The sequence below is a fragment of the Mirounga leonina genome, unplaced genomic scaffold (assembly GCF_011800145.1).
Source record: "Mirounga leonina isolate KUSES-001 unplaced genomic scaffold, KU_Mleo_1.0 Mir_169, whole genome shotgun sequence".
Classification (NCBI taxonomy): Eukaryota; Metazoa; Chordata; class Mammalia; order Carnivora; family Phocidae; genus Mirounga; species Mirounga leonina.
Window position 1 is genome coordinate 1,111,515 of NW_023270431.1, and position 27,785 is coordinate 1,139,299.

The window sequence follows — 27,785 nt, forward strand, 5'->3', positions numbered from 1 at the left end:
AGGGAGGGAGCAGAGATTAATTTGAAATAAGTGAAAGGCATAGGCAGTGCTCTACTGTCAAAACTCCATACTGGGGGTAAGGATAAGGGAGAAGTGAGGAGTCCTACAGTCCACAAATGAGTTCATTAGACAGAAGGGCATATTAAAACCTTGCCTGCATTTATGTTTAAAGTACACGATTTAAAAGAAACACAACCCCAATCCACTTTCCATTGCTATCATACCCACCAAGTTAAGACCTGTGTGAAGATCCTTACCTGAATAACAGCACTAAACCAGCAAGTATTGCCAACATTCTTCAGTCCCACAGGAGCTTTGTCTTGCCTTTTTCTATCATAAGGGTTTCGAGAATCCCTCCAAACTTCCGTAGGTGTTCTCTTTAAACATGCTTTATTTTCTGCTATGCTGGCTTCAAGAACTCTTAAGCAATGGGGAGAAAATGATGAAAAAAAGAAAAATACAGTATTAATTTCATGCCATACCCAAAGAAATAACATACCACAAACAGGATTTTAATTACTTAAGCTCTGGATAATGTATTTGGGGAAGTACTATTAAACACTGACTTTACTCAAGTAGAAGTTAGTTTTCTTTAAGAATATAGCAGTGGCAAACATATCAAGAGACATGCAGCCTTTTTTCCTAAGAAAAAAGGAAATCTCAAATGCACAAAGACAGTGTTATAAAACAGAAAATATGTTAAATTATGTTTCAACGAATTCAAGGTTTAGTACCAGGAATACAGATAGCACCTAGGCAAGTTTTCTAAGAAATCACTATAGTAAATATTTACAAAATAACAGGACTAGTTTTTTATAACAGTTGCTTCGAATCATTAGGAAAACATTAAAAACTGAACAAACTGCATTTTTACTCCTTTGACCATTAATTTCCCTTTTCTATTAAAAAAAAAAAAAGCTAAGGTAAATTCTAGGGTTCCTCTCAGTTCTAGAGATCTAGGACTCTATGACAGCTAACTAAAGAGAATATTTATGTGTTTACTTCTTCACCCAAAAGTTGACCTACATACATATCAGAATAATAAAAGGTTTACCTCTTCAAAATAAGCTTACCTACAGAGTATCTTAGTACACCTAAACATGGCAAGAATAATGCTACTTTGCTTAAAGAAGCATTTACATGCTGTTCTTGCTCTTAAGCATGCAGCAACATGCTGGAAAATCCTGATTCCCACATCTGAACTAACAAAGCATTTTGCCTGCTTCAAGACCTAGGTTATTAACTACTCTAAATAAGCTAAGTAATTTTCAGGTGTCTTAATTAATTTTGGGTTAATTTTAAAAACCTCAGCAAGAATGAGTTTTTCCAACATTATGGCTTAAGAAAATCTCATTCAGGGACGCCTGAGTGGCTCAGTTGGTTAAGCGGCTGCCTTCGTCCCTGGTCATGATCCCAGGGTGCTGGGATCGAGTCCCACATCGGGCTCCTTGCTCGGCGGGGAGCCTGCTTCTCTCTCTGCCTGCCTCTGCTGTGCTCTCTCTGTCAAATAAATAAAATCTTAAAAAAAAAAAGAAAATCTCATTCATGCTATACCATCTTTATTTTAAAGATTTTGCCCTATCAGATTAATGTCAAATTAATATAGCTATATTCCTTAATTATGGAGAAAAAGTAAATTATACTTTTATCTCTAACAGCATTATTTTCAACATGATGTTAGATACAATGCAGTAGGATTCAAACTTATCATTATTTAAAATAACTTATATGAATACAGGATAAGGCCTTTCTTTGGGAATCAATGAAACCACACCCCCAAAAATAGCCGGTAACAACAACATGATACGTTATAATGCAAAGATCAAAGTACATTCACACATTTAAAAATGAACAATTTACACTTCTGTAAACTATTAAAAGTGATCCAACATTAGCAGCAGTACTCTGCCCAAAAATCAGCTCTTACATGCAACCACAGTCCCTAGGAGGCTTTTTCTTATAAACTATTTACCACTAGAAGGTACCACAATTCCTTGGAAGGTATTTAGATAGGTGAATTGGGGCGGAAGAAAATCAGAATTTATCTAGAACACCCCACTGTTACCAAGTTTTCAAGAACGTAAGGGGAAGAGAAAAAGTCAAAAAGCCAACCTGAAAGACTTCCTACTGTTCAAGCTGTACAGTTCAGCATAATAAGAATAAACTGGAACAAACTGATTTTGTGCAAGGAAACTAAGTTTATGCTCAAAGGAGAAAAGTTAATACATAGTATATAAAAGCCAAATATAACACAAAAGACTGCTGTATATAAGAAGGTATATTTAATTTTTTATTGACTTTTATACTGAGAGTTTTCACTTGACAATTTTGTTCTTTTTGTAATGTACAAGTATATTTAGAAGTATAAATAAGGGAAACTTATTTCTACCTTGGTAATTAGAGATGAATGAACTAAAACAAGCCATGCATTCTGGGAAAAGTAGCAACAATACCACAAAAACAGAAGAATTAGCACCAGTGGTCATATATAAAAGATATCTTCAATTCAGTCATATGGTAGATCTCATCATTCATCATAACAAAAATATGGACTTTAAAGAAATAGGTTTATTGTAATATTCCTTAACCATACCATATGGCACAAGTTACTAAAAGATATGGATGAAAGAATACCATGACTTTGTGATCTTCTTGATTTAGAGCTTATAACAAAGTTTTATATCACCAGGGATTTAAAACATGCTTCAGTAAGTTTCCTACCACCTCTTCCTGGCTCCTAAAAAACTATGAATACATTTACCATACTGCACCAAAATTATTTATTACTCAGCATCTGAAGGGTAGAAACACAGAGCTGTTTCATTCCTAAAGCATACATGATAAATACTAGGGGCTAAACAAAGTTTGAAGTAAATGGATGATTAAGATATTAGATGTTGCTATCTCTTTGCTATTTTTTTAGCAAAAGCCCAAGCTCTAGCCCAAATATTACTCTATTCCCAAGGCCCCATCCCTTTCTGTAGTCCAGTATTGGCAAAACGAATATAAACTTTCTATAAAGCCAGGTGCTACACAAGGGTTCCTTTCCTGGCCTCACCAAAGTAAAGCCACTGATACTACCCAGGCTTGGAAGTATAAAGTATGCAATAGCTACAAACCCAGGTATTAAGTCTGTCAGTAGAGGAAAAAACAAGAAAAAAATTAACACTGCAAATCTCAGAGCTCAGAAATAGTTATAACAAAATACAGCATGCCAAGAAAGGCAACCCCAAAAGCCACAAATCAAAAACCAATTCCCACTACCCGTCACCTGCTTTCTTATCTTCCCAACACTGGTCATGACCATGCAGCAAGATAAAAGGATAACAAAATGTTTTGCCCTTTTCCTTCCACACTCTATATGGAATATTTAAAGCACTTAGTTATGATAAATGTTCACCTCCTCATTAAATTTTTATTGTACTGATTTTGTTTTTTGGGTTTTTACGCTAGTTTTATGTTTGTATTGTTTAAATTTAAATTACTTAAATTGCATTATAGCAGTAATGTTGAAAACATCCCACTTTAGATCATCTAAGTACATTTAAGGAAACATACTCACTGAAAGACATACACATCATTTAAGCTGAGGAAGGAAGGAAGGAAGAAAGAAACATTTTTTTGATTTCATTTTTTTTTAATGATATTATTAGAATCACACTAAATCCATGAGTCAGTTTAAGGAGAACTGACCATTTTTACAATGTTCAGTCCTCCAGGGCACCTGGGTGGGGCAGTCAGTTAAGAGTCTTGACTCTTGATTTGGGCTCAGGTCATGATCTCAGGGTTGTGAGATTGAGCCCCACGTGGGGTTCTGCACTGGACGTGGAGCCTACTTAAGATTCTCTCCCTCCCCGTCTCCTTCTGCCCCTCCACTCTCTGCCCCCCGCCAAAAAATTACAACGTTCAGTGCTCCAATTTGTGAAATACATTTCCAATTATTTACATATTCATTAATGTGTCTCAATGATATCCTCCAATTTTCTTCTTGGAAGTTCTTGCACATTCATTAAATTTATTCTTGGTCTTTCACAGTTTTATGTTATAAATGGTAGCTTTTTAAAATTCCTCCCTATCATTCTTTTTTATATATAGAAATAGTTTTTGCATATTGATTATCAAACAGCTCAAAACATGCTTTTTTTGTAAAGAGTACTTTATAGAGGGATAATCTGCATATGATAAGATACACAAATCTTAAATGTACAGCTCAGTGAAACTTTTTACATATGTATACACCCATGTGATCACCACCCAGATCAAGATATAGAAAATTTCCAGGATTCTAGAAAATTCTCTCATACCCTTTTTTCAGCCAACAGTGTCCTCTCCACCTGCCAGAAAATTAACATTCTGACTTCTATTGCCATAAATTCATTTTGCGTGTCCTTAAACATCACATAAATGGAATCACACAGCAGTTACTCTTTTGTGTCAAGTTTTAATTGTTTATAGTTTTTAGTTATTATCAATAAAGCTACTATGTACTCCTTTCTCAAGGGTCTATACCTAGGGGTGGAAACACTAAGTATAGCATAGTATATGTTGAAATTCATTAGAAATCCCCAGTTTTCCAAAGTGGCAATTCCATTATACATTCCTACCAACAATATGTGACCATTCCAGTTACTCCATATGCTCACCAACACTTGGTATTTTCTATTTTTTCATTTTAGCCATTGTGATAGATATACAGTGGTACCTGTTCTCTAATGGGATGGCTCAGCAAGTATGCGCTACCCAGATGACCATCACTGCTGCAATCTACCATCATACCCAGCAGGGCAACATATCCACAATCGTATGTTGAGGACAATTTAAGAGATTCTATGTTTCTGACAGAGGCTACCACTGCCTGTCAGACATGTGACTCCTGCCAAAAGTTGACCTGTCTCATGATGAGGAATGATACACTGTATGGGGTGTGACTCCTGCCCAATTCTGGAAGACTGACTACAAAGAACCTCTGACCACCCACCTCTCCCCTTACTCACCCCAACCCTTCTTGGGACTATCAGTGGTGCCTCATTATTGACACTTTTTCAAGTTACAGCATTGCTATTCCAGTCTTATCAGTCAACTCTGACCACAATCTTGCAGCCCTTGAAACTAATCTGTTTCATATTTTCAATTTTTCCAGACCACTTTTAATCTGACAGTGGTGTACCTTTTTATCATAAGAGCCACTCAAAACATGGAATAATAAGCATTCTATGGATCTTCAACAATCCACAGGCATGTGATATTGTTGAGCCCTAGAATTATTTTCACAAATCAATTTAAAAAGATTTGTAATTGCCTCCCTCATCTACTCCTGTTCAACACATCTTCTTAAGGCAGTTTCCTCTCACAACAGCTTCCTAAGTAATGATCAGGATGAAAAGGGTGGGAGTTATAGAAACCTATTTTAAAAATTCAGAATCCCACCCACCCTAACCATTCCTTGACATGATGCTTTTTTCTTTGTCCTAATGACAACTCTAGGCCATTCTGGTTGGGAAAACCCCCAGGTGGCTCCCAATCTTCTACCCAATTAATTCAAAGTCATTTCATGAGGCAAGTCATTTTCACAACAAACACAACACAGACACAAATCAATTACAATGTAGTTTATTAGCAAATTTCAACTATCCATATTCCACTTATTCCCTATCTAAGCATTAGTAACCAAGAGATAATTAAATTAATACATCCAATCCTGACATTAAGGAGTAATTATATTAAGAAGCACACTTTAAAAATGTTCAATTTCTTAAGAAATTTCACCATGAAATTTATGAGTACTTAAACAAAGGGTTTTAAGATATAAAAAGATAGGCTGTAACTCAAATAATTATAATGTAGTATTCCAAATGTATGAATTCATATTAAAGTATGTCTGCTAAAATATAACCATCATCAAATGATTCGAGGAATTTGGCAAAATTTTGTTATGTGAACTTAAGTAATGAATAAATATATACTTTTAAGCATGATATATATGCTTTTTCTTAAAAATACATCATTTCCCCTTTTGAATTTAGAATCCTAAGCCTATTAATAAACCCATAGGAACAAATATCTCTTTGCCAAATGTTTAGCTAGAATTCTTACATTTCCTTTTTTCTGACACAAAGATTTACATATGTGCTTATTAACTGCACATTTTATATTTAACACTTTTTTAACTGTAAATTATAAAATCTACACATACCACAAAAAACTTGTATTTTGTAACAGTAAATTAATATGACATTTACTTCTACAGAACATAATTTTATGCAACATTTTATGGCATATTACACTACACCAAATCTCTGTAATGTACAATAAAAATATTTATAAAGTATTCACTATTTTAAGAGTTTATTAAAATTTAGAAGACCAAGAATAAAAAAGAATACCATCTTAAGAGATATTTATTTCCATCTAGACAAAAATGAGTATCTAGAAAAATATATAAAATATACATTGAACTTTATAACAGATTAGGAATAATTTTAATCCTTTAACTTTCAAGTTATTTTTACTTATTAACTAATTAGTACGTGCTGTTTTAATTTGAAAACACATGATACAAAACTACTGCCACTATTTATAAGTATATAAGCTTCCAGACTTTATTCTATTTATATACTAATATAAATTCATTTAAACAAAAATATACATATACTTTTAAAAACAAGATTTGGTATATATTTAGGTATGTATTATGGTATAAATTTATGTACAAATATATATAATACATATATAATATGGTATATGTTCTATTTTATAATTTTTTACACATAATAGATGATACCCTTTAAATGATATCCAACTCATGTATTTCACGTTTAAAATATTTCTCATCAAAGTTTAGTCAAGTTTTATAATTACTCAAGACAATTATTTCATTCCAATCCATTGTTTGAAACAAACCTAATTTTACAATTTCTTTAAATCCTTCAGAAAATAAGCTTAATTACAATGTCTAAAGATAATGTATGTATTTTTGGTTTTTCATTTAAAATTACTGGCATTAATTGGTATTACCCCCAATTGAAAAGGACAATGAATTTTAATTTAAGTCTTTCCATCTTACTATAATGTCTTATGAAGTAACATTTCCAAAGTAACATTTAAAGATATTAAAAAGTATTACTAAGAAAAATTATGTGCCTGCTAAACATAGCATTTTGAGACATCTACCACCACACAGTAATCTCAGATTACTTAGAAAGAAATATACTAATGATACCATGCTAAGGGAAATTATCTGAGAAAGCTGGTACATCCAAACAATTTGTATTAAAAGGAAAAGAACACTGGAGTCATAAGATTTACTTTAGCTGTGTACTTTTGGAAAATCATTTAACCTCTTAAAAGATCAATTTCTTCTTCAATAAAATAGTTACCACTACCTCCATAGAGTTCTTTAGAAGATTATATTATATTTTAAGGATTTTTTTAATCAACACTGTTTCATGATAAGGTCAAATTTATTTGTATTTGATCCATAAATGAATCAAAAGGTTTCAAACTAAAAAGTTTTCATTATTAAACCAAAAGATACATTCTATCACACATCTTGGAATCTTGCCCATTTCTTAAAAAAAAAAAAGCCTACAAATATACTATTATATTATAGATCAGAAGATGGAGAGAACTAAGGCCCGTGGGCTAAATTCAGCTGGCAGCCTGTTTTTTTAAAACGAGATTTACTGAACCATAGCCACACTCATTAAATTATGTATTATCTATGGCTGCTTTAGCACTACTATCCTAGAGATAAGTAATTGTGACAGGAACCAAATGGCCAACAATATTGCCTAAAGTATTTACTATTGGCCCTTTACATAAAATGTTTGTTGACCCCTGCTATAAATGACTACAAACTGAATTGGACAATGTATCCAAAAGAGATGAGGGAAGAAAAAACAAATCAAAAAAATATTAAAATATACACCTAAATTAAATGCCTCATATTGCCACTCCAAAATCCTAAAAATCTAAACTCCAAATGTAGTCAGAACTAGAATATGGAAATTTTAGTTAAAAAAATATAAAAACAATGCTAAAGTTTACTAATGGGTTTATTTAGAATAACAAAGTATATCTTTGTGCCTCTTGAAATTAAAGCCAATTATTATTTCTATTATAAAAAGTACTTATATCTACTTTATACAAATTATGTTTTTACCTGCTAATGGCTTGCTCCTCATCAGTTATTCCAGTCTCCCTGAATGCCCTGTTTGATTCCGCCAAACTCAAGGCAATTGCTCTCTGAAGATCATCTTTATCATCTCCAGTGAGATCAATCACATCTGAAAAGCAAAACTATCTTTCTCAAAATTAAAAGTCAAACAAAATGAAGGTAATTCTTATCATGGGGATTTTATACCCAATGTATCTTTTCAAACCAAAGTCAGCACCAACTTAATTCTCCGTAAGAGCCTCTCTGAAGAGAATGCAAACACATTTTAAATTGGTTATAATTTAAAATTTAATGTTCTTCCCTAAAAAATATGCCTAAAGCATAAAGAGCATAAATATTTTTCACTGCACAGGAATCTCAATATTTACTACAAAGCCTCTGATTAAAAGCTAATAAGCAGAAAGACTGCTAAAAACAGGATTTTACCAACAAAAATTGAAATCAACATAATTAAACATTTACATTTATGCTTTCTGAAGTTAATCCAAATATACATACATTACAGTTCATGCATACTACCACCTAGACATTATCTAACGAAGTATAATAATTAATAACTAAGATCTCCAAAATTATGCTTCAGAACTAACTGACCATAAATACATAAACAAGTGTATATGTATACATTTTTTAAAGACTGGAAGAATGTATTAAACTGTTAACAGTGGTTAATTTTGAGGAGGAGGGTTATGGGAAGAGGAAGTATCAGGACCTTTCACTTTCTATTTTAAACACTTCTCTACCATCTAAATTACTGAATGAACATGCAGTCCTCTCCATTTAAAAAAACTTCTCATTTCACAAAAAGAAATATACAAATAAATGATATCATTTTCTTTTGTTAGAAAGAAAATAGTCTTGATGCTCTAAGTATTCTTTTTCCAAAGAATAGCGGCAACAGCCATTATTACCCTCAGAAAAAAACTTTTTAATCCAATTTTCCAATATATACTGGTCAATTTCCTTCACTCAAAAGATGGCAATAATACCCCCATTATCATAAGAACCATAATATATTGCTAAGTAGAGGGTTACAAAACAGTATGATAAGACAGAAAGCTATAGCTTTGTGTGCTTAGGCTTATGCTTACAGGTATTTTGGGTACATTTTATATTCATTTTGTTTATTTGTATTTGAGACACGTTAAAAATTACATTTTTTCTTTGTAATCTTATAAAAAAAATTTGCAAGAGGGGAAACATAAAAAGGAGTAGGGGATGGGAAATAAAATGCCTGCATTTCACCATCTGACTCTAGGGTTATATGTAGTTACTCAAAAAGAATATGCCACACTTACTGAGAAAGAAATAATGTATATTGACAGTTTCAAAAGTCTACTTCTATTGTTACCCACACTTTCTCTCTGAAGTCACTTACAAAAAAAAAATATTAAAAATAGTAGAAATAATAGTTGGCTATGGAAGGTGTTTTTTAAAGGTCTGTAGAGAGTATAATAAAACTTCATGAAAATGTAGTAAGTAGGGTCCAAAAAAATTCAGTCAAGTAAAATGTAGAACAGAATACAGCAAGGTACTGAAGTGATGGAGCACGCCTACGTACACCAGAAGGCCGAAGGTTTCCTAAGTCTTGCTTACAAGACCCAAGTCCACCTAGATCACAGTTGTAGATGGATATCGCCTGGGTAGAGCCATCCAGTCCAGCTTCAAAACTGATGAAGAAGCTAGGACTAGAGAGGCATGAATGCACCTCAAAAAATGAGAACTATCTTGGTTATTAAATAATGGCTAGAACTCAAGTGAGTAAAGAGAGAATAATGGAAGTAAAAAAAATAATTTGAAAATCACAAAGCAGCAGAAAAACCGGTTTGGGGGACATGATTAATTAGCCCTCAGACTCCATTCCCTCATCCTCCTAGTGTGCTTTCCTCAACTGCAGAAGGTAGAAAGATTAAAACAAAACAAAACAAAATCTGTTTTCCCAATTCACTTACAGTTACATGGTTCTGAATAGAATTTAGGCTCCACCAGCTAGATGCACTAACAGGGACACAGAGCACAGAAGTGAGCGGGCAGCCACTGTTCTGCTCCTTCGGGCTATTTTCTCCAGCACGACTGAAGAGATACAGGTTGTTCCACATAGCATTCCAGGGTCCAGTTTCCAGATTCGGGGATGTCAAGAGACAGAGAGTAGAAGTGGCAACTAGACTCTGCATTCCAATGTTCAGGCATAGCTCAGTGGCAGTTACCTAATCCTGCCTGCTTGTCCTCTGGCCTGCAGCTCCAGAAGTATGTTCTTGAACTCATGTCCCAGAGGCAGCCTCCAGATTCACTCACTACCTTCCTGAGAGTGGCAGAGGGAGCAGCTTCCCTGGCTGGCCAGTCCTATAAGAATCTGGGGATCATTTCACAAGGCTGAACTAAAGATCCCTCCCCCAATCTATCCAGTGATTTTTCTTTTTTTAAGATCCTAATCACCTGTATTAAATTTCTCCTTTGAAACGATCTAGAGTGTTTACCGTTTCATGTCTGACAAGTAAAGGAAACTGACTGGAGCAGAAACTCATTTAGAAATAGCAACAACTTATAATTAGAGCTTTTCATAATTTAATTGTAACTCAAGCAACATAAAAGCAAAAAACAAGGCAAAGTGTTCTTAACCCTATTTCATAAGTAACTGAAGTTGTGAGAAATGAAATATACCATCATTAAGAATAAAGAATGGTGGACAGGCTTTAAATTTAAGTCTTCTAACTATTAAATCTTTCCTCTATACTAGCAGATCTCCAAGAGTGGTTAATGGAGCCTTGGGTATTCCCCCATGACCCTAAGAGAAGGGGGTTCCATAAGTAAAAAAATATTCTCATAAAAATACTAAGATGCTATTTGCCTTTCCTCCCGTATCATATTTGCACTGATGATACAAAACAACAGCATCTTTGCACAAATCGAGGCAGTTACCACCAAGTTCTTTGGGCAATTCACTGTATTACAACTATACATACTCACTACTGGAAAAAAAAAAAAAAAGCCAGTTTCTCTTAGATCCTTGATAAAAAGGGAAAATTTTATTGTATTAAATCTCAAACACAGATTTACGTATTCTTTTAATTCTATATAACAAAACAGGAAGTATGCATAGTACTTCTGCTGCATCCAAAGTTAAGCTTTTGCTCAAGAGAAAACACTAGTGCAATGCTTGAGTTGCAAGCCAATTAAACTGGCTGATTTTTTTTTTCATGGAACACTATTTTTACTTGAAAAAACAACTAACAAACTACAAACTAGGAGGAATCAAACTTCAGAGTTTGGCAGATATTTTCTAGAGAATAAACAAAGTGAGCCTGTCACCTGCGGGAAAACAAATGAGGGTATGTGTTGCCAATGAATAATGTGGACTTTTCAAGCAAAAATGGTAACTTTGGAAAACTTGTTTCTATCACTATGCATACATCTTCCCAACACCTAAAAGCTTTTCTGGGGAAATCAAGTGATTAACAATTTTGATTTGTATTAGAATGTAGACATTCTTCCAACATTTAGAATGAAATCTTTTCCATGGTATGATAAAATCATGCATAAGTAAATCCATTCAAAGAACAAGGTAAGTTTCTAATTTTTGGTCTTTGACCCATTTCCTGACACAGAGTTCCTAAATTATTTAGAACTTCCTGGGTGATAGGAGCATCTTTTGCTCTAATGAGATGACTCCTGCTGGACTCCTGTATAGCTTCAGGATGAATGCTGGTCACCAGAAAAACCAAACTATGATGAGAAGCTTGGAACTTTGAGAGAACTTTTTTCTCCGCGCAGGAGAGAAGGGCTAGAGATTAAGTTAATAATCAATCATGCCTACCTGATGAACCCTCCATAAAAGTTCCTAAAGTATGGACTTCGGAGAGCTTCCGAGTTGGTGGACATATTCTCATGCTGGGAGGGTGGCACACCCCAACTCCATGAGACAGAAGCTCCAGAGCTTGGGACCCTTCCAGACCTTGCCCTATGTACCTCTTCATCTGGCTGTTCATCTGTATCCTTTATCATATTCTTTTTATACAATAAACCAGTACATGTTAAGTGTTTCCCTGAGTTCTATGAGCCATTATCGCAAATTATCAAACTCAAGGAGGATGCTATGGGAACTCCCATTTTGTAGCGAAGTCAGACAGAAGTGTGGGTAACCTGGGGACCCACTACTTGTGACTGGCATCTAAAGTGGGGGGGCAGTCTTGTGGGACTGAGAGCCCTTAACTTATAGAATCTGAAGCTAATGTCAGGTAGACAGTGTCAGAATTGAATTGAATTGCAGGACACCCAGCTGGTGTTGGACAATCAGTCAGGTGTGGAAAAAAATTCACACATCTGGTGTCAGAAGTATTTTGAGTGTAAGCAAAGGAAGAAACAAGCAATAGTATTCTTTCATGCTAGCATGATAGGTTAATCAGAGACTACTGGTCCTTAACTGAAAAGGTGGGGCTTTTTCCTTTAAGCAATGGAGGAGGTTTATTTATTATTTGTAATTTCATTATAATCACAATAATTTTTCTCCAGGATGTTCCCATTACTCCATAAAGCTTCTTTCTTTCCATAGGATATTTTAAAACAATACGGCAATCCTCAAAGACTATTGTAACCTGCTCATATACCAAAAACATATGATTTTAAGACCAGATATTAACGAATTAAATGTTATTTCAACAGAATGGTTAAACATGAGTTTCTTCTTTTTCTAGAGTTAGAACAGTTTCTCCTAAAATATGAAGCATGTAATGAACTTTTGTTTCACAATGAAAACTAGCCCTCTATGACTTTCTTATATGCTTAAACTCAAAAAGGAACAGAGAACACACTTGGCTATAAATAATTTCTAACTGAAACAATTTCTAATTACAAATATAAAAATTTAGCCTTTTTAAAATTCCATCCAAATACCAGAGTATTATGAATATTTTATATCTGTGTCAAGGAAGGACCTCAGTGAAACACCAAGCTTTGTTTCAATCAACCCTCCCTCTAGTACTAGTATGAACACAACTCAAGGGCACAAATGTATTAGTGTTAGCTGAATAACACTATAGAAAATCTCATGTTACAAAAGCCTCCATCATTTTCAAGTCTGCCCAAATTCAAACTTTTTTTTCTGTAAAGTCAGAAATATATATAACAAAACATAACACTCACCCTAATGAATCTTTCACTCTCCAAAGAATTACCATTTGAGTAAAACTTAAATACCAACTATGAAACATTTCTCTGCTCACTCCAAAATATAGGCAGTCATGAACTTAACAACGAATTCAACTTCAAATGTAGGCATTATTTATAACTCATAATTCATTGTCCCATAAAAACAGTATATTAAATGACATGAGGTTCCAAGTTAGTTTACAAAAGTCAATTTAGCCCATAATATAGTTGAAACTACAATACATGTAAAGATTTTGATTTTAGGAGAAAAAAAAGTTCTTCCACTGTTTTCCTTACCTACACAGGGTTAAACCTAAGGGAAATCCTTTTTTTTTTCTACCCCGATAAGTCCAGTTTATATTTACCACCAGCAAAGACTTCTAGGCAGGGGAATGATATGAATAGAAAGAACTGTTCGGGGAGTTAGGAGTTAAAGTGTTGAATAAGAGTTTGACAAGAGTTGGAATAATAAATACCAGGCAAGAGCAACTGAAGGGAAAAGTATACAAAAACTGACAGAACTGCAAACTAAATGATTATTTTGGGATATTAGGAAGAGCTTGTTTTTAAAAAAGAAGAAAAATCACTGGGCCACAAGAAGAATGAGGATGCCCTTGAGAGAGAGGCAAATATGAACAAAGGGATGGTCAGCAGATCAGAAATAAGAAAACTACCATTCTCACCCGCACTTCACTCTGCTTCACCATGGCTATATCCACACCATTCATCTCTTGAGCCAAATATACTCCTGCATAGCCTGGGATGCACCTGCCTCGGACACCCACAAGGTTTACTCCCTAACTTCACTCAGGTATCTGTATAAATGTGAACTCACCCAAGAGATAATTCCCTGACCAGCTCTTTGTCTTAGCATATCTCCTGCCTGACATACAACCACATCCCTGTCACCCTCTGTCCCTTTACCCTACTCTACTATTTTTCATGAACTGACTACTACCTGACATTATTTATTTATTGTTTACTGTCTTTCTCCTATGTAAACTGAGACTCTGTTTTTTAATGGCCTAAAAAACTATCTGATAGAGATGAGGCAATCGGTAAATATTTATTAAACAATAAAGGCTAAATCTAGACTACAGAATAGAGATAAAAAGGAGTGAGTCATCTTCAGAGTGGCACTAATTAGAAACTTAAGAACATATGCTTTATCCACCTAAAATTTTTTCTAGTAAGTGAAAGGACAAATAGCATAATAAAGTATCATGTTAGAAGAACAGTACTTAAAAGCAAGAAGACATACACAATGTATGTGTTTCCCACCCCACTCTCCTATTCTCCTCTGCTCCCAGTCAGCTCTTAAGATGTTCCTACTTTTCCAATCTTCTCACTGCTGAACTCAGATTCTTTCAGTGAGGTCCAAAAGAACCTTCTGTGATGATGGAAATACAGTATTAATCTACACTGTCCAATATGGTAGCCACTAGGCACATGAGACTCCTACTGAGCACTAAAAATGTGTCTAGTGCAACAGAGGAACTAAATTTTAGCATTAGTTTTAAGTTCTATTTAAATCTAAGTTGCCACATGTGACTATAGGCAACTGTACTGAACACCTGAACTCTAAACGATCTTGTTCTGTTTTTATTAATAGCTGCTGAAATTATAAGCGCAGCATTGGTAAGGAAAGTGAATAGTAAAGGATCCATTCCTGAGTTTTGTCATAAACTTGAAAATGCTCGAAAAGGATTTTTATATTGTTCTAGATGTCTAGAACAATCGCTTGAGAACTTCCTCACACTCTGATAGCTCCAATATACCAGACTCCTGTAGCACTTACCCAGTTTTCTCAATAGAGGCCTGTGTTTGAATATATATTTGTAATTATTTCCTATCTTTCCTTCTCACATGTTTTACCACTCCTTCCAAGAAGTAAAAATAGACAAAAGACGTCATTTCTTCTCAGGACTAACAGCATAGTAATTTAAAAAATCTGTTGAGGGGCGCCTGGGTGGCTCAGTTGTTAAGCGTCTGCCTTCGGCTCAGGTCATGATCCCAGGGTCCTGGGATCGAGCCCCGCATCGGGCTCCCTGCTCGACGGGAAGCCTGCTTCTCCCTCTCCCACTCCCCCTGCTTGTGTTCCCTCTCTCGCTATGTCTCTCTCTGTCAAATAAATAAATAAAATCTTTAAAAAATAAAAAAATAAAAAAATAAATCTGTTGAATGCATGACATCTCCTTACTTTCTCACTTTTACACCATGTAACACTACTGTGACGCTGACAAATTTAAATGCCAAATCTATTTCCTAAAGGCAACTGTACTTCTTAGAACTTTATGAAGTATGGTACAAATTTGTTAAATGGAAAAGAATGTTACCTCATCAGATTTTTTTCGCCTTTTGATACTGTTATAATACAATCACCACATTTTATTTTTACAAGGATTTTCTCATTAATCTGCAAACAACTTTATGGACACACTATCCAACTTATTGAATTACTAATTATAAATTAGCACCTTGGTGAGAAGGATAGCACATTTTATTGATAAAGAAACCACAACAGCACACAATTTGCCCAATATGATAATCAGTTATAATGAAACCAGAAACTCCATTTCTCTACCATTTCTTTAAAGTGAAATATAAAATTACTTAATGAGGGGCACCTGGGTGGCTCAGTTGGTTGAGTGACCGACTCTTGGTTTCAGCTCAGGTCATGATCGTGTGATCTCGTGAGATCGAGCCCCATATGAGGCTCCATGCTCAATGTGGAGTCCGCTTGGGACTGTCTCTCCCTCTGCCTCTGCCCCTCCCCCCTGCATGTGCACGGGCACGCAATCTCGCTCTCAAATAAATAAATCTTATAAAAAAAATTACTTAATGAATATTTTCCAAGAGCTACATACACAAACACACACACACACAACTTTTAATTATCATTCAATGGGACACACGCCTTCTGAAATCAGGTTTGCCTTCTCCCTAAGAGCATCTATTCAATCTCTTTTGTCCACAACATTTTCATTATTCCTTGTCAAAAGTCTTGAACAGGTGTTAACATCTGGCTTAAACAATACTTGCTGATTTTACAGAGCAAATAACATCTTCTTTTATTTAGGAAAGTCTTATAAATCCTAATTCCCTACCTACCTATAATATACTACCTCGTGTCACAAAGTCTACCATCTATATTAAGAATTCACATCTATCAGTCTAAAATCTTGTCATCCTTTCCACTAGAACAATGTTTCCACTAAACCATGTTTAGTCAATTTCCTGTTTCCTTCACTTTAACGAGCTGCCTTCAGTCGAAAACCTTTTTTCCTTTCTCTACCTAATTTCATTTTCCCCCAAGTCTCGGAACCTTGAAAGACAGATGTTATTCTCACACACTAGTTCCTCCACTATTTATACTACTTCTCTTTTTTCTAACTTCTTTCAACAAGCTTCTCAACCTCATTCTTTTTCATTGGTTCTGAAACAGCTTTTTTATATATATTATCAAAAATAATTCAATGAACGCTTTTTGAGAAACTATGCAAACTATTCTAGCGTGATGATAGGCACATCAATGGTCTTTTGTCCTGTTAAGCCTCCTGTTTGGTGAGAAAGAAAGGCACAAGCAAATAATTTCAAAATAACACAGTATTCATGAAGACCCAAGTACGCTCTGGGTGCTACAGAAGCACTTGCTCCAACCTAGAAGCCAGGAGAAATATTCTAAAGCCAGAAGCTCCTGACCTAAGTCTTACAACACCAGAGGTAATTAAGCTGGGGGTAAAGGCTAGAGGGGATTCCAGACAGAAGGCACAGTGAGTGTAAAGACCAAAGAAATTAAATAGCACTGGGTGGATAAGAACTCCAAGCCATCCTGAATTATCACGGTTTTATAAAGTAAAAAGAGAAAAACAGGAGAAAATGAAGTTAGAGATGTAGATAGGGTCCAAAACACAGTTTGCCTTGAACGTAGACATAAACAATTAGGTCTGTCTCACATATACAAAACTTCTTCCATCACCTATTACCTATATGAGGTAGGAGTATTTCAGCTTTTGGCACATAAGATCGTTTGTGAACAAAAATATTAAGATTATCCTGAAAATTTGAAATTAAAATATTTTATCAACAAATATTAAAATAATCTTTACTGACAACAGTTATAAACAACCATGTGAATATGTTCTTGCTAGTTGTTTTTTAACTCTGAGGAAGTCTATAAACAAAATCAGAGGGGTGCCTGGCTGACTCAGTCAGCAGAGCAGGCAACTCCTGATCTGGCAGTTGTGAGTTCAAACCCCATCCTGGGTATAGAGATTACTTAAAAATAAAATCTTTAAAAAAAAAAGTTTCAGAAATTCTCTTCAAATACAAGTTAGTAATCAAATTTCTCAAATACAAAATGCATAAAAATAAATACCTTTTATAAAATAAATACATTTTATATAGTGCAGTCATTATATCATAATAAGATAGAGGTAACTAAACATATTTTGAAAAATTCAGTGCTACACATAAGCAGAACTATTCACATTATAAAGAAAAAGTAGAATCCCACATAAAACTTTCCATATATGTGTGTGTGTGTGTATGTCTGTGTATGTTTGTGTGTTTATTTTGTTACATGGTAACAAACTTTTTTCTAAAATCTTCATTTTGGTGAGGGGCGAGGGTTGAGGGAAGGGAAATTCTATTAAGTGGTAAACCTACCAGTAGTTAGAAACAATAGCTTACCTTCAAAAATAATACTAAGGCCTCTACCAACACTTAAAATCCATAAAACAAATGTTTGTGCCCATATAAAATCCTGGAAATGTTTGTTTCTTTCATGAGTAACACCTATTGCTGTTCTATATCTCAAAACAATGAATACTAAATGGAATACTCTATGAAAGGCTACATAACTCAAATACAATCTTTTACGCTTGAACTGGAGAAAATAATAATGCACTAAATAAAAACATATACTCTTTTCAACTACACCTTGAACCAAGGTTAAAGTAAAGTGGTTCTTTGTCCTTCACCTCTGCTTAAACAAAACATATTCCCAAGGGAAGTTTTTCATTACATTCTTACTAAAATATTAAGAAAGAGAAGTAAACTTACTTGTGTCTGCTTGGCTTCCCACACTGATATATCTATCATTGCCAGGAAGTGATGTTTGGTAGTAAGTTGTCTCCTCCTGCTGAGGGGTCTTGGCATTCTTTGCAGTAAGGAAAGCCACCGCTAATTCCAAGTTTCCATTACTATCCTTCAAATATCAAGAATGGAACATCAAACATTTTGGAATAACTCCATACATTCTCACATGATTTATTTAAGTTTCTCCACAGCAACTAATACTTAATAGCAAAAATCACTTTTAGATTTAAAATCATTCTATGTGATCCTAATTTTACAAACTCATCATAAACAAAGTATATTCTATTAATAGTAATTCCTTTTTCTATTAAGACTACTGACATAAGAATCAATTCTATAATTTCTTAGCTTCCCATTACCTTCACTTCTCCTTAACAAAAGTCAATCACAAAACTTATGCTTCTAAACAAATAAACTAAAAAATGTTTTTTGGAACTTGCCATACAAAAGGATGAGAATGAATATTTAAAACAGTACTTCTGCAAAGAAGAAATATAAACTTTAATATGGATTCTGAATGCATACCTAGAGGCAAACTTAAGCAAATGTCAGACTTGTAGGCAGAAAACAGCAAAACATTCTGAAGCTTGATAGTACAGAGAGACACACAGAACCAGACAGAAATACTCAATCCTATCAAGATGACAATCCTACCCAAATTAAGTATATAAATTTAACATAGTTCTCATCAAAAGCATATCTGGACAAAATTATTCTGAAGTTAATTTAGAAGAAAGCAGATGATAGAAAACCAAGAATTTTTATAACAGCAAAATAATGAGAAGAGACATGACCAGTTCTATCTCTCTAGTCTCTGTAGAGTTAGTAATAAATATAACAGTTCCAGGACAGCTAATTGAAACAACATTAGGAAGCCCAGATATTAATAATGAAGTGATCTTTGTAACAGAAGGCCAGAACACCTAAGACTATGCAGGCCTCATGAACTTTAGCATACACAGAGACTGTAAAAGGAAGCCAGTGGAGGATTTTGGACAGAAATGACATGGTATGACTTATATTTTAAAAAGATCACTCTGGCTGTGTGTTGAGAATAGACTATAGGAGAGAAAGGGCTAAGGCAGAGAGTCCAACATCACATTAAATGTGAGAGGTGACAGAAGGAGAAAGATCAGGATGATTCCAAGATTTGAAACCTGAGCAACTGGAAGAATGAGGTCCCCAACCCACCCCAACTCCAATTATAGTTAGCCAGGGAAGAGAGAAAAAAGTAAGAGTGCAGTTGGAAAAGCACCACTGCTTTAAACTTTATATCACAACCATTAGAAGACTCTTAAATGACTCACCAGAAATATGGGTATAATATAATCTATAGCTGGATAAGTAAAACAGCTGTAAAGTAATGCGCAGTAACAACGGCTACATTTATCGAACACTCACTATGGGCCAAGAAATGTGCCAAATGCTTTTTATATACTACCTCATATAATAATAATAAACTGAATGCAACAGGGATTTACACAACTTGGAGACAGATCACTTACTTTGGAGGGCTAAAAATAGATTCTTAAAATAAAACTACTGAAATCTATCAATGACATGGTGTTTCTCAAAAGTATGTTCCTTGTCAGTACATTACTGAGAAAGTGAATTCATTATTAAACACCTTACAAATTTATACTGGGTAATGATTAAGGTTTAAGTACACTGACCCCCCCCCCACCAACTACTGGTAAATGAAACCAAAGTTAAAAAAAAAAAACAAAAAAACTATAGCATACAACTTAACTCAAAGAAAATGTGGACAACAGTTCATTTGATTAACTCTTTATGTTCATTTAATTAAACATATTTTACATGTTTCCCAAGTTAAAAAAAAAGAAAAGTGAATTCCCCAAACTTGCCCTGACAAGGTAATGGGTATAGCCTCACACTCAGAGATATAGAATGGTAAAGGCACTTTCTGAAAACAGACATGGAGTGACTGAGTCATACTTATCAGAATAAGAAAAGGACTGGCAATCATCTAAATGTCATAATCATAAAAATTGAGGTCTGACATTTTTGCTTCCTCTCCAAATCCTTAGAGTTGCTTCATAAACCCTGCATTAATGCTCTAAACAGCACTGTTTCATCACTTTCCTGATAGGAAAAAAAAATGAAGCAAAGATTGCAGTAAAGGTGGAAATTAAGTGTGCCACCCCAGGACCAGGCTGCTCGGTTTCTCTTCCAGCTCACCCACATACCACACCTTTCTCAGTAGAGTTACCAGGAGGGTGTTAGCCACATAAAATACTTAGAATAGCACCTAGTACTACAGGAGCTTAATAACCGCCAGTGATTATTATCATGATTACAGTCATCTAAAAGATAAGATTATTTCTAGAAACAAATGAAGAACTTTTGGCTCGGAATCAAAAATTACATAATTAAACTCGTCTCATGGAGTAAGTTCCAAAGGACTGAAGTTGTATGTATGCCTTACAACAGCAAAAATACTGTATTGCTGTTAGCCTTTAGTAGCAGTATAGAAATAACTTTAAAATGCAGTTCTAGTTCTTTTTTTTTTAAGATTTATTTATATCCTATTTATAAGAGAGAGAGCAAGGCGGAGTTGGGGGAGAGGGAGAGAGAGAATCTCAAACAGGCTCCCCAACTTGTCTCCAAGTTGTGTAAATCCCTGTTTATTATTATTATATGAGGAGAGAATCTCAAACAGCAATGAGCCCAAGGCAGGGCTGGATCTCAGGACCCTGAGATCATGACCTGAGCTGAAATCAAGAGTTGGAGGTGTAACTGACTGAGCCACCCAGGTGCCCCTGCAGTTCTAGTTCTTAAACATCTTTTATTCTCTTGCTCTTTTTCAGTGGGCATATCCATGTGATTTGATTCATCTGAGTTTCTCCATGTGAAAATGAGGGAACAACAGAAGATGCAACCAAAATGATGCATTTTATTTACTGCATATACTAACCAGCTTGCTACTGAATGTTCGTAAGGTGCAATTAGTTAAATGTTAGCCAAGTTTTATTTCTCCTTGAAAGGAAAAAATGTAAGCTTCTTATCCTCTAATAATTTTCTCTCTCCTCTTTTCCCTCCCTGTATTTCTCTACCCCACCCTACTCTCTACGCCCATTTAAACTCTAACATCATAGCTCTTGAGTACAATCAGCCATCGCATTTGGATTCATATCCTTCCATTTTGCATGAAAGTGTTCCATTTGGAGAAAATTATCTGTCACTCCAAGGTATCCTGGAACATTAGGCTACTGAAAACTAACATGCTCAAAATTACACCCTAAGTAAGGCTCTTACATTATAAAAGTTCTTTCCTATATCTCTATTACTACACCACAAAATGTAACTAAAAACCTTTCAAACATGGTAGGCAGTAGAGATGAGGGCGCAGCTTAAACTGTATGCCATGAAACAGAGGCCATACCTTCAAGGCTTGCTGTAGTATCTGGGCATCATTAATCCCAGTGATTTCTCTCAGCTGATTCAAAAACGTCTGCTGGTGCTAGAGGAGAAAAACCGAAATCATTACACTTTAAAATCTGAAAATATATAAGAATAAGAATAAGAAAATAAATGACCTTTGGGTTTTAAAAAAAAAAAAGAAAACACAAACTAGTACAGAGAAGAAAAAATATAGGACTTGACAAAGACTTAACAAATTTCACTATTTTAGGAAGAAACCATGCTGTGGGGAGCCCTTACTCCATTCTCTTGTTTCCAAAAGGGAACTTCTACATCACTTCCCAAGGAGTCTTACTGAATTAACCAGTTTCTGGCCTATTCACTGCCTAATTTATTCCTCCCCACAAGAAAAGCAGTGATATGCACAATGGTTAAGCCTAAGAAGAATTAGGGAAAACAGTTTTATCCACTGGGCTACTTTCACTAGAGGCTGAGGCCACTGAATGAAATCCTCGCAGCTCTAGCATCTACCCCTGCCCCGAGGGTCAGCCAGCATCCATTCAGCTAGGATGTCCGAAAAAGAGAGGCCAAAGGACAGGCCATGCACTAGATACGTATATTACATCATGGGGATCCTAAGATCTATTTGAGGAAAAAGAAGATCATCTCATTCTCTAATCTGTCATAAAAGATCACAAACAGAATTAATCACTTGCCCTCATTTGCTTCTGATCTGTTGGTCTTTAAGATCTATTATACTCTGTTGGAGAGAAAAAGGGATGGGATTCCACTATCAAACGATGCCCTGAACATCCCTAATTAAGAAACATGTTCCTCCTGGGATCGAGCCCCACATCGGGCTCCCTGCTGGGCGGGAAGCCTGCTTCTCCATCTCCCTTTCCCCCTGCTTGTGTTCCCTCTCTCGCTGTGTCTCTCTCTGTCAAATAAATAAATAAAATCTTAAAAAAAAAAAAAAAATGTTCCTTCCTACATCTCTGTATTTCTTTAAACAAGTTCCCCAAAACTGTAAGACAGCACCATGAAATAAAGAAAGATCAATGGAAATGAAATGGAAGTCATCACTAGAATAAAAGGATCTGCTGAAATTTTTCTCGAAAATGTTTTACATTCATCTCAGTAATAAATCAGTCAAGAATCATCAACAGATGATAAAACTATGGGGTAAAAGTTTGATGAAAAACAGGATAGTTACATAGTTTCAAACTCTATTCCTGCAAATTATAAAGGGAGAAAGAATATAACTTTATAATGAAGAAACATGACAAGTACCACCTCAATCAAGTAATCAAATTTAATATTACCAATAATGGGATCAAATGACAGTATATGCCACCTGATATTGTAGGATATAACAAGACGACAGTATCACCTATGGTATTCCTGCCCAAAATGCATAACCTGAATCTAAACTTGCAGAAGCATCAGACAAATCCAAACTGAGGGACATTTTACAAAGTAATTACTGTCATCTTTAAAACGTTTATATTATAAAAGACAAAGAGTGAGTTTCCAGATTAAAGGGGACAAAAAAGGCCTGATAATCAAATGTAATGCGGCATCCAACACTAAATGCTATACAGGACATTACTGGGACAACTGGAGAAATATGAATATGAACTGTTTAGTAATAATATTTTGTTAATATTGAATTCCTGAATTTGATAATGGCACTATAGTTATGTAAGAAAATATCTTTTTTCTTAGGAAATACACCCTGAAGTATTTAAGTTTTAAAGGGGCATGATGTCTGCAATTTACTCTGAAATAGTTCAAAAAAAAAAAAAGTTGTAGTTCTTTGTACTATCTTGCAACTTTAAATTTAAAATTATTTCAAACTTCAAAATAAGGTTTTAAAATATTCTGTATACAGATTTGTTAATGTTATAATTGTAAAATGTGCATTTCAAATTGTACTTGACAATTTAAATATGCATAATATATATATACCTTCAGAGCTGAAGGGTTCTAAACAAATTACAAAATGAAATGAAAAAATAAAAAGCATTTGAAAATCAGGTTTGAGATAATGCACGTCTAAATATCTTCTATAGAAACCACATGTATAAGTTAGAAATTATATTCAACTACATGTAACAGAGTCCCATCTAAATAGTAGCTTCAACATACTGCAGTGTCTGTTTTTTCTAATATAATTAGAGTGGAGGTAGGCAATCCAGATCTGATAAGGCCTCCCACATGTTAAAAAAAATCTAAAGCTCCTTCTGTCTTCCCACTGAACACTCTTATATGTGACATTCATCAAACGTCTGTCACTCCATGTCTCGTCCTCAAGTATCCCGTCCAAGTTCTAGGTAGAATAAAAGGAAATGCACAAGACAAAGGGCATAAGCCAAAACATTCTGACTTCTTTAAGAAGACCCATCTAGTGACTTCCACTTAAAGCTTCATTGAGCAGAACAAAATTGCATGGCCACTCATAGTTGCAAAGAAGGCTGGAAAACATATTTTTCAGTTAGGCAAAAAGCTACTTTGAAAATGAAATCAAGGTTCTGTTTGTGAGGAAAAGCAAAGAATGTGTATTAGATAACCATGGGCAGTATACACCACACCATCAATGATTTTTCATTTCCAATAACCTTATTAAAGAGCTGAAATAACCAAGACTATCTAACAAAATAAAAATAATAGTGTATATAAACAAGGTCATTAAAATGCCAGGAAGAATAAAATAGCGGAGTAAAAAAAATCAAACTGTCAAACTTACAGAGGTGAAAAAAGAATTCTTTAAACCTGTCAACTTTCCTTTGTTCATTTAAAATAGTACTGATAACTAGCAATGGAACCATGACTAAGTTACTCAATACCAAACATAATATTAAAGATGTAGAAAAATTTTACAGAAATTCTTCTTATCTAAGGTCTCATTTTACTTAACATAAAAAACTTAGATTTTATACACCTCTCTGTAATCTCACCACCACCAGCACTCCAAACTCCATTCTTTACACAGAGCATTATTTCCCTCAACTGCAAATTACCTGGTCATGGATCAGGGAAAGACTACTGAATACCTCCCCCAAATCAGCCATTTATACAAATGTTACCAGCTATTATTTATAAAGTTGGAAAAATGGAAACAATACAAATGTCCTCCCACTAAGGAAGTGGTTCTAAACTTTAATGTGCAGAAGAATGACCTGATGAGTTTGATAATAATCAAGATTCTCAGGCCCCAGCCCCAGAAACTGTGATTCCAGCAGGGTCAGGGTTGAAGGCTAAGGGATCTGCATTTTTAATAAGTATCTTAGATGATTTTTATACAGATGGACTTAGAGGCACAGTCTGAGTCAAGCAAACAACTGCATATTTTTAAATAGCAAATATATAACCTATATAGAAATTATCTTCACAAAATCATATTAAGCTAAAGTGATGGAACACAAAATAGTATACACATTAATGACTACAAGGTAAAATGTAAACACGAATATAAAGCTCAGAAAAGATTACAAGAGCCTGTGTTAGACTCGCAATTCTCTCATCTCTGTATCCATACCTTTTGCCACTTTTAACTCCCTCCCACTAGAGAGTTTCCTTTCTGCATTGATGATGAACTTGGCCATGTGACATGCTTTCACAAATGACATATTAAAGACAGTCATGCAGATATGAAATGTATTTGCATGACTGGGCTTCCCTCCTGAACTTCTGTAACTTCCTTAAGGAGAACATGGCCCTGGGTAGTCCACTTGCTCCAGAAGAAGGAGGCACCCATGGAGCAGGGCCACCCCAACCAACCTGAAAAATCTGTGAACATGATGACAGTATTTTGGTACACCACTAATTTTTGGAGTAGCCTGTTACTGTCAGAGTTGACTGATAGGGAGTGCATTTTTTAAATTTAAAATTATTTAGATTTTACTAAAATACTTAGTATTTTATTAAAGAGAAACAACGTCTTTGAAATTTTATAGTTTGTAGCTATAACTTGACATTTTATCTTTCACAATAAAGTCAACTAAATATCTTAGAAAAAAAATAATCCAGGCGTATCTCTAGCATAGTTCATGATCTCATGAATTTTGACAGAAAATGAAATAAGGAGGAGAAAATGACTGGGGTGGAGAAGAAGGCTGAGTGGGAAGGAGAAAAGGTGAAAAAAATTTCTTGGTTTAGTTACCAAGAAATGAGAGACAGATCAGAAGAGGTGAGCTATGAGAAAAATTCTAAGTTTATGGCACAGAAGCCACCTCATTTGTAGTTTTCTCCTTTGTTACTGGCATCTTCCAGCTGTGCTTTTCCTGTCTTTGAAAACCTGCACCTTCATTTCCTACAATTATATGTTTTTGTTGTTGCTATTTCTGTTGTAATTAAGACCCTTGTCTTTCTTTCAAGGTTTGCACCTTTCTATTTATCACACTTCTGATCTGCATATACCCTGCTCAACTAAAAATGTCCTGCATATGGGTTCTCTCCTCCTGGACTAGCAACTTTGGATCCAAGATGGATCCAACCCACTTCCCTCTCTAGAGCTCCTTTTCTGAGCTCTGAGGTCTTTTTTGTATGAATTTATATACTAAAGTATAAGGAGGAGGATGCAATCTGTTCACACTGCTGGACCAAGAAAGACAAGACACAATGTTCAAAGAAATTCAGCAGCTGCAAACACCACAGAAATCAATAAGCTAACAAGCGAAGACTTCATGCAGGCCTTCAGATTCCTTCCTCAATGTTATTTTTATCACATGATTACAGCTTTAAGTGCCCACTATGTGCAAAATACAGTACTATACACACTTTGGGAAAAGGAAGCATCAGTAATTCCAATATAAATTAACAATCAGAGAGCTCTACAGAAATTCTTTCCCTCCCCAGTTGACCCTACCTAATGTTGGGTTTGTTTTAAATGTTTCAGTAAATATACAGCATATTTAACACTGGTATAACTTCTTGAGAATGCAAAAAGAGGAATCACTGGCTTAGACCAAAGAAAGAAGGTAAGCATTTATTATGTTCTTGCTGTATGCCAAGTGTTTTAAGTGCTTCCAGTTTATAATCTCACTCAATATTAGTATACATGCACACATGCGTGCACACACACACACACACCCTCCAAAAAGTTACTCTCATTTCATGGCTAACAAGGCTTCAATAGATTATTAAGTACAGAGACAGGAATGAAAACAGGTTTTTCAAATTCCATGGCCCATACCCTTTCCATATTTTCTCTGTATCTGATTTTGGAGATTAAAGATTCAGTGAAAAATGAAAACTCAGTGCAAAAATCCAGTACTATCTTCATGTAAAATACTTAAATAATGGCACAAAAAAAAGTGGAGCACCACTGACTAAACGGCAGGAAAGCTTTCTACATTAAGGGGCGAATGACTTGTAAGTCAGTCAATGGCTCCTAAATTTCCAAATATATATAAAACTTGGTTAAGAGCAAAAGAAAGAAAGTCAAAGGTTTCCATCTTCAGGAAAAAAAAAAAAAAAAAAGGCAACTCCTAAAATGAACTCTAAAAACACTTTCAAGTTTTTTAAGAAAAAGAGAAAATAAATCCTAATTTGATAGAAAATTCCAAGGCATTCTTAAACTTCAGGATCAAATTCACTAAAGCATTGCTAGGCACCATGTGGTATTTCAGTCACCTATCAATGAAAGGATTAATCATACTCCTGCCTTTAAGGCACACAACCATGCATACATCTACTTTTGCAAATACCTTCTGGATCTACCTGATAACACTAAGCTGCCCTAGTTCACGTTACCTCTTCCAATAACAAGATATCCCCAAACTTCCTAGACAGATAATTCCAAATACATAAATCTGTCCTTCATGGGGCTTCTTTGGGAGTCCCAAACCTGCCTCTGTCTCTATCCAGCTATATAAGCCAAAACAAAATGTACTTCAATAGATTGAGGACACCGGGAAAAACCTTCTAACACGCACTAGGCTCTTTCAATAATCTATGGGAGAAGTTCTGTGCTAGAACCGCA

The 27,785-nt window shown here is 34.8% G+C and overlaps 1 protein-coding gene across 4 annotated transcripts in view; it reads right to left on the bottom strand.

The window, feature by feature from the left end:
- The window catches only part of USP25 (ubiquitin specific peptidase 25), a 129,529-nt gene that overhangs the window by 83,352 nt on the left and 18,392 nt on the right, over nt 1–27,785 (bottom strand). For all 4 annotated transcript variants that reach the window (XM_035015123.1, XM_035015122.1, XM_035015124.1 and 1 more), the window contains exons 2-5: nt 21,825–21,902; nt 18,386–18,530; nt 8,162–8,285; nt 258–420 (exon numbers count right to left, since the gene is read on the bottom strand). In XM_035015123.1, coding sequence (XP_034871014.1) covers nt 258–420; nt 8,162–8,285; nt 18,386–18,530; nt 21,825–21,902 — 510 coding nt within the window. The remainder of the gene's footprint in view (nt 1–257; nt 421–8,161; nt 8,286–18,385; nt 18,531–21,824; nt 21,903–27,785) is intronic.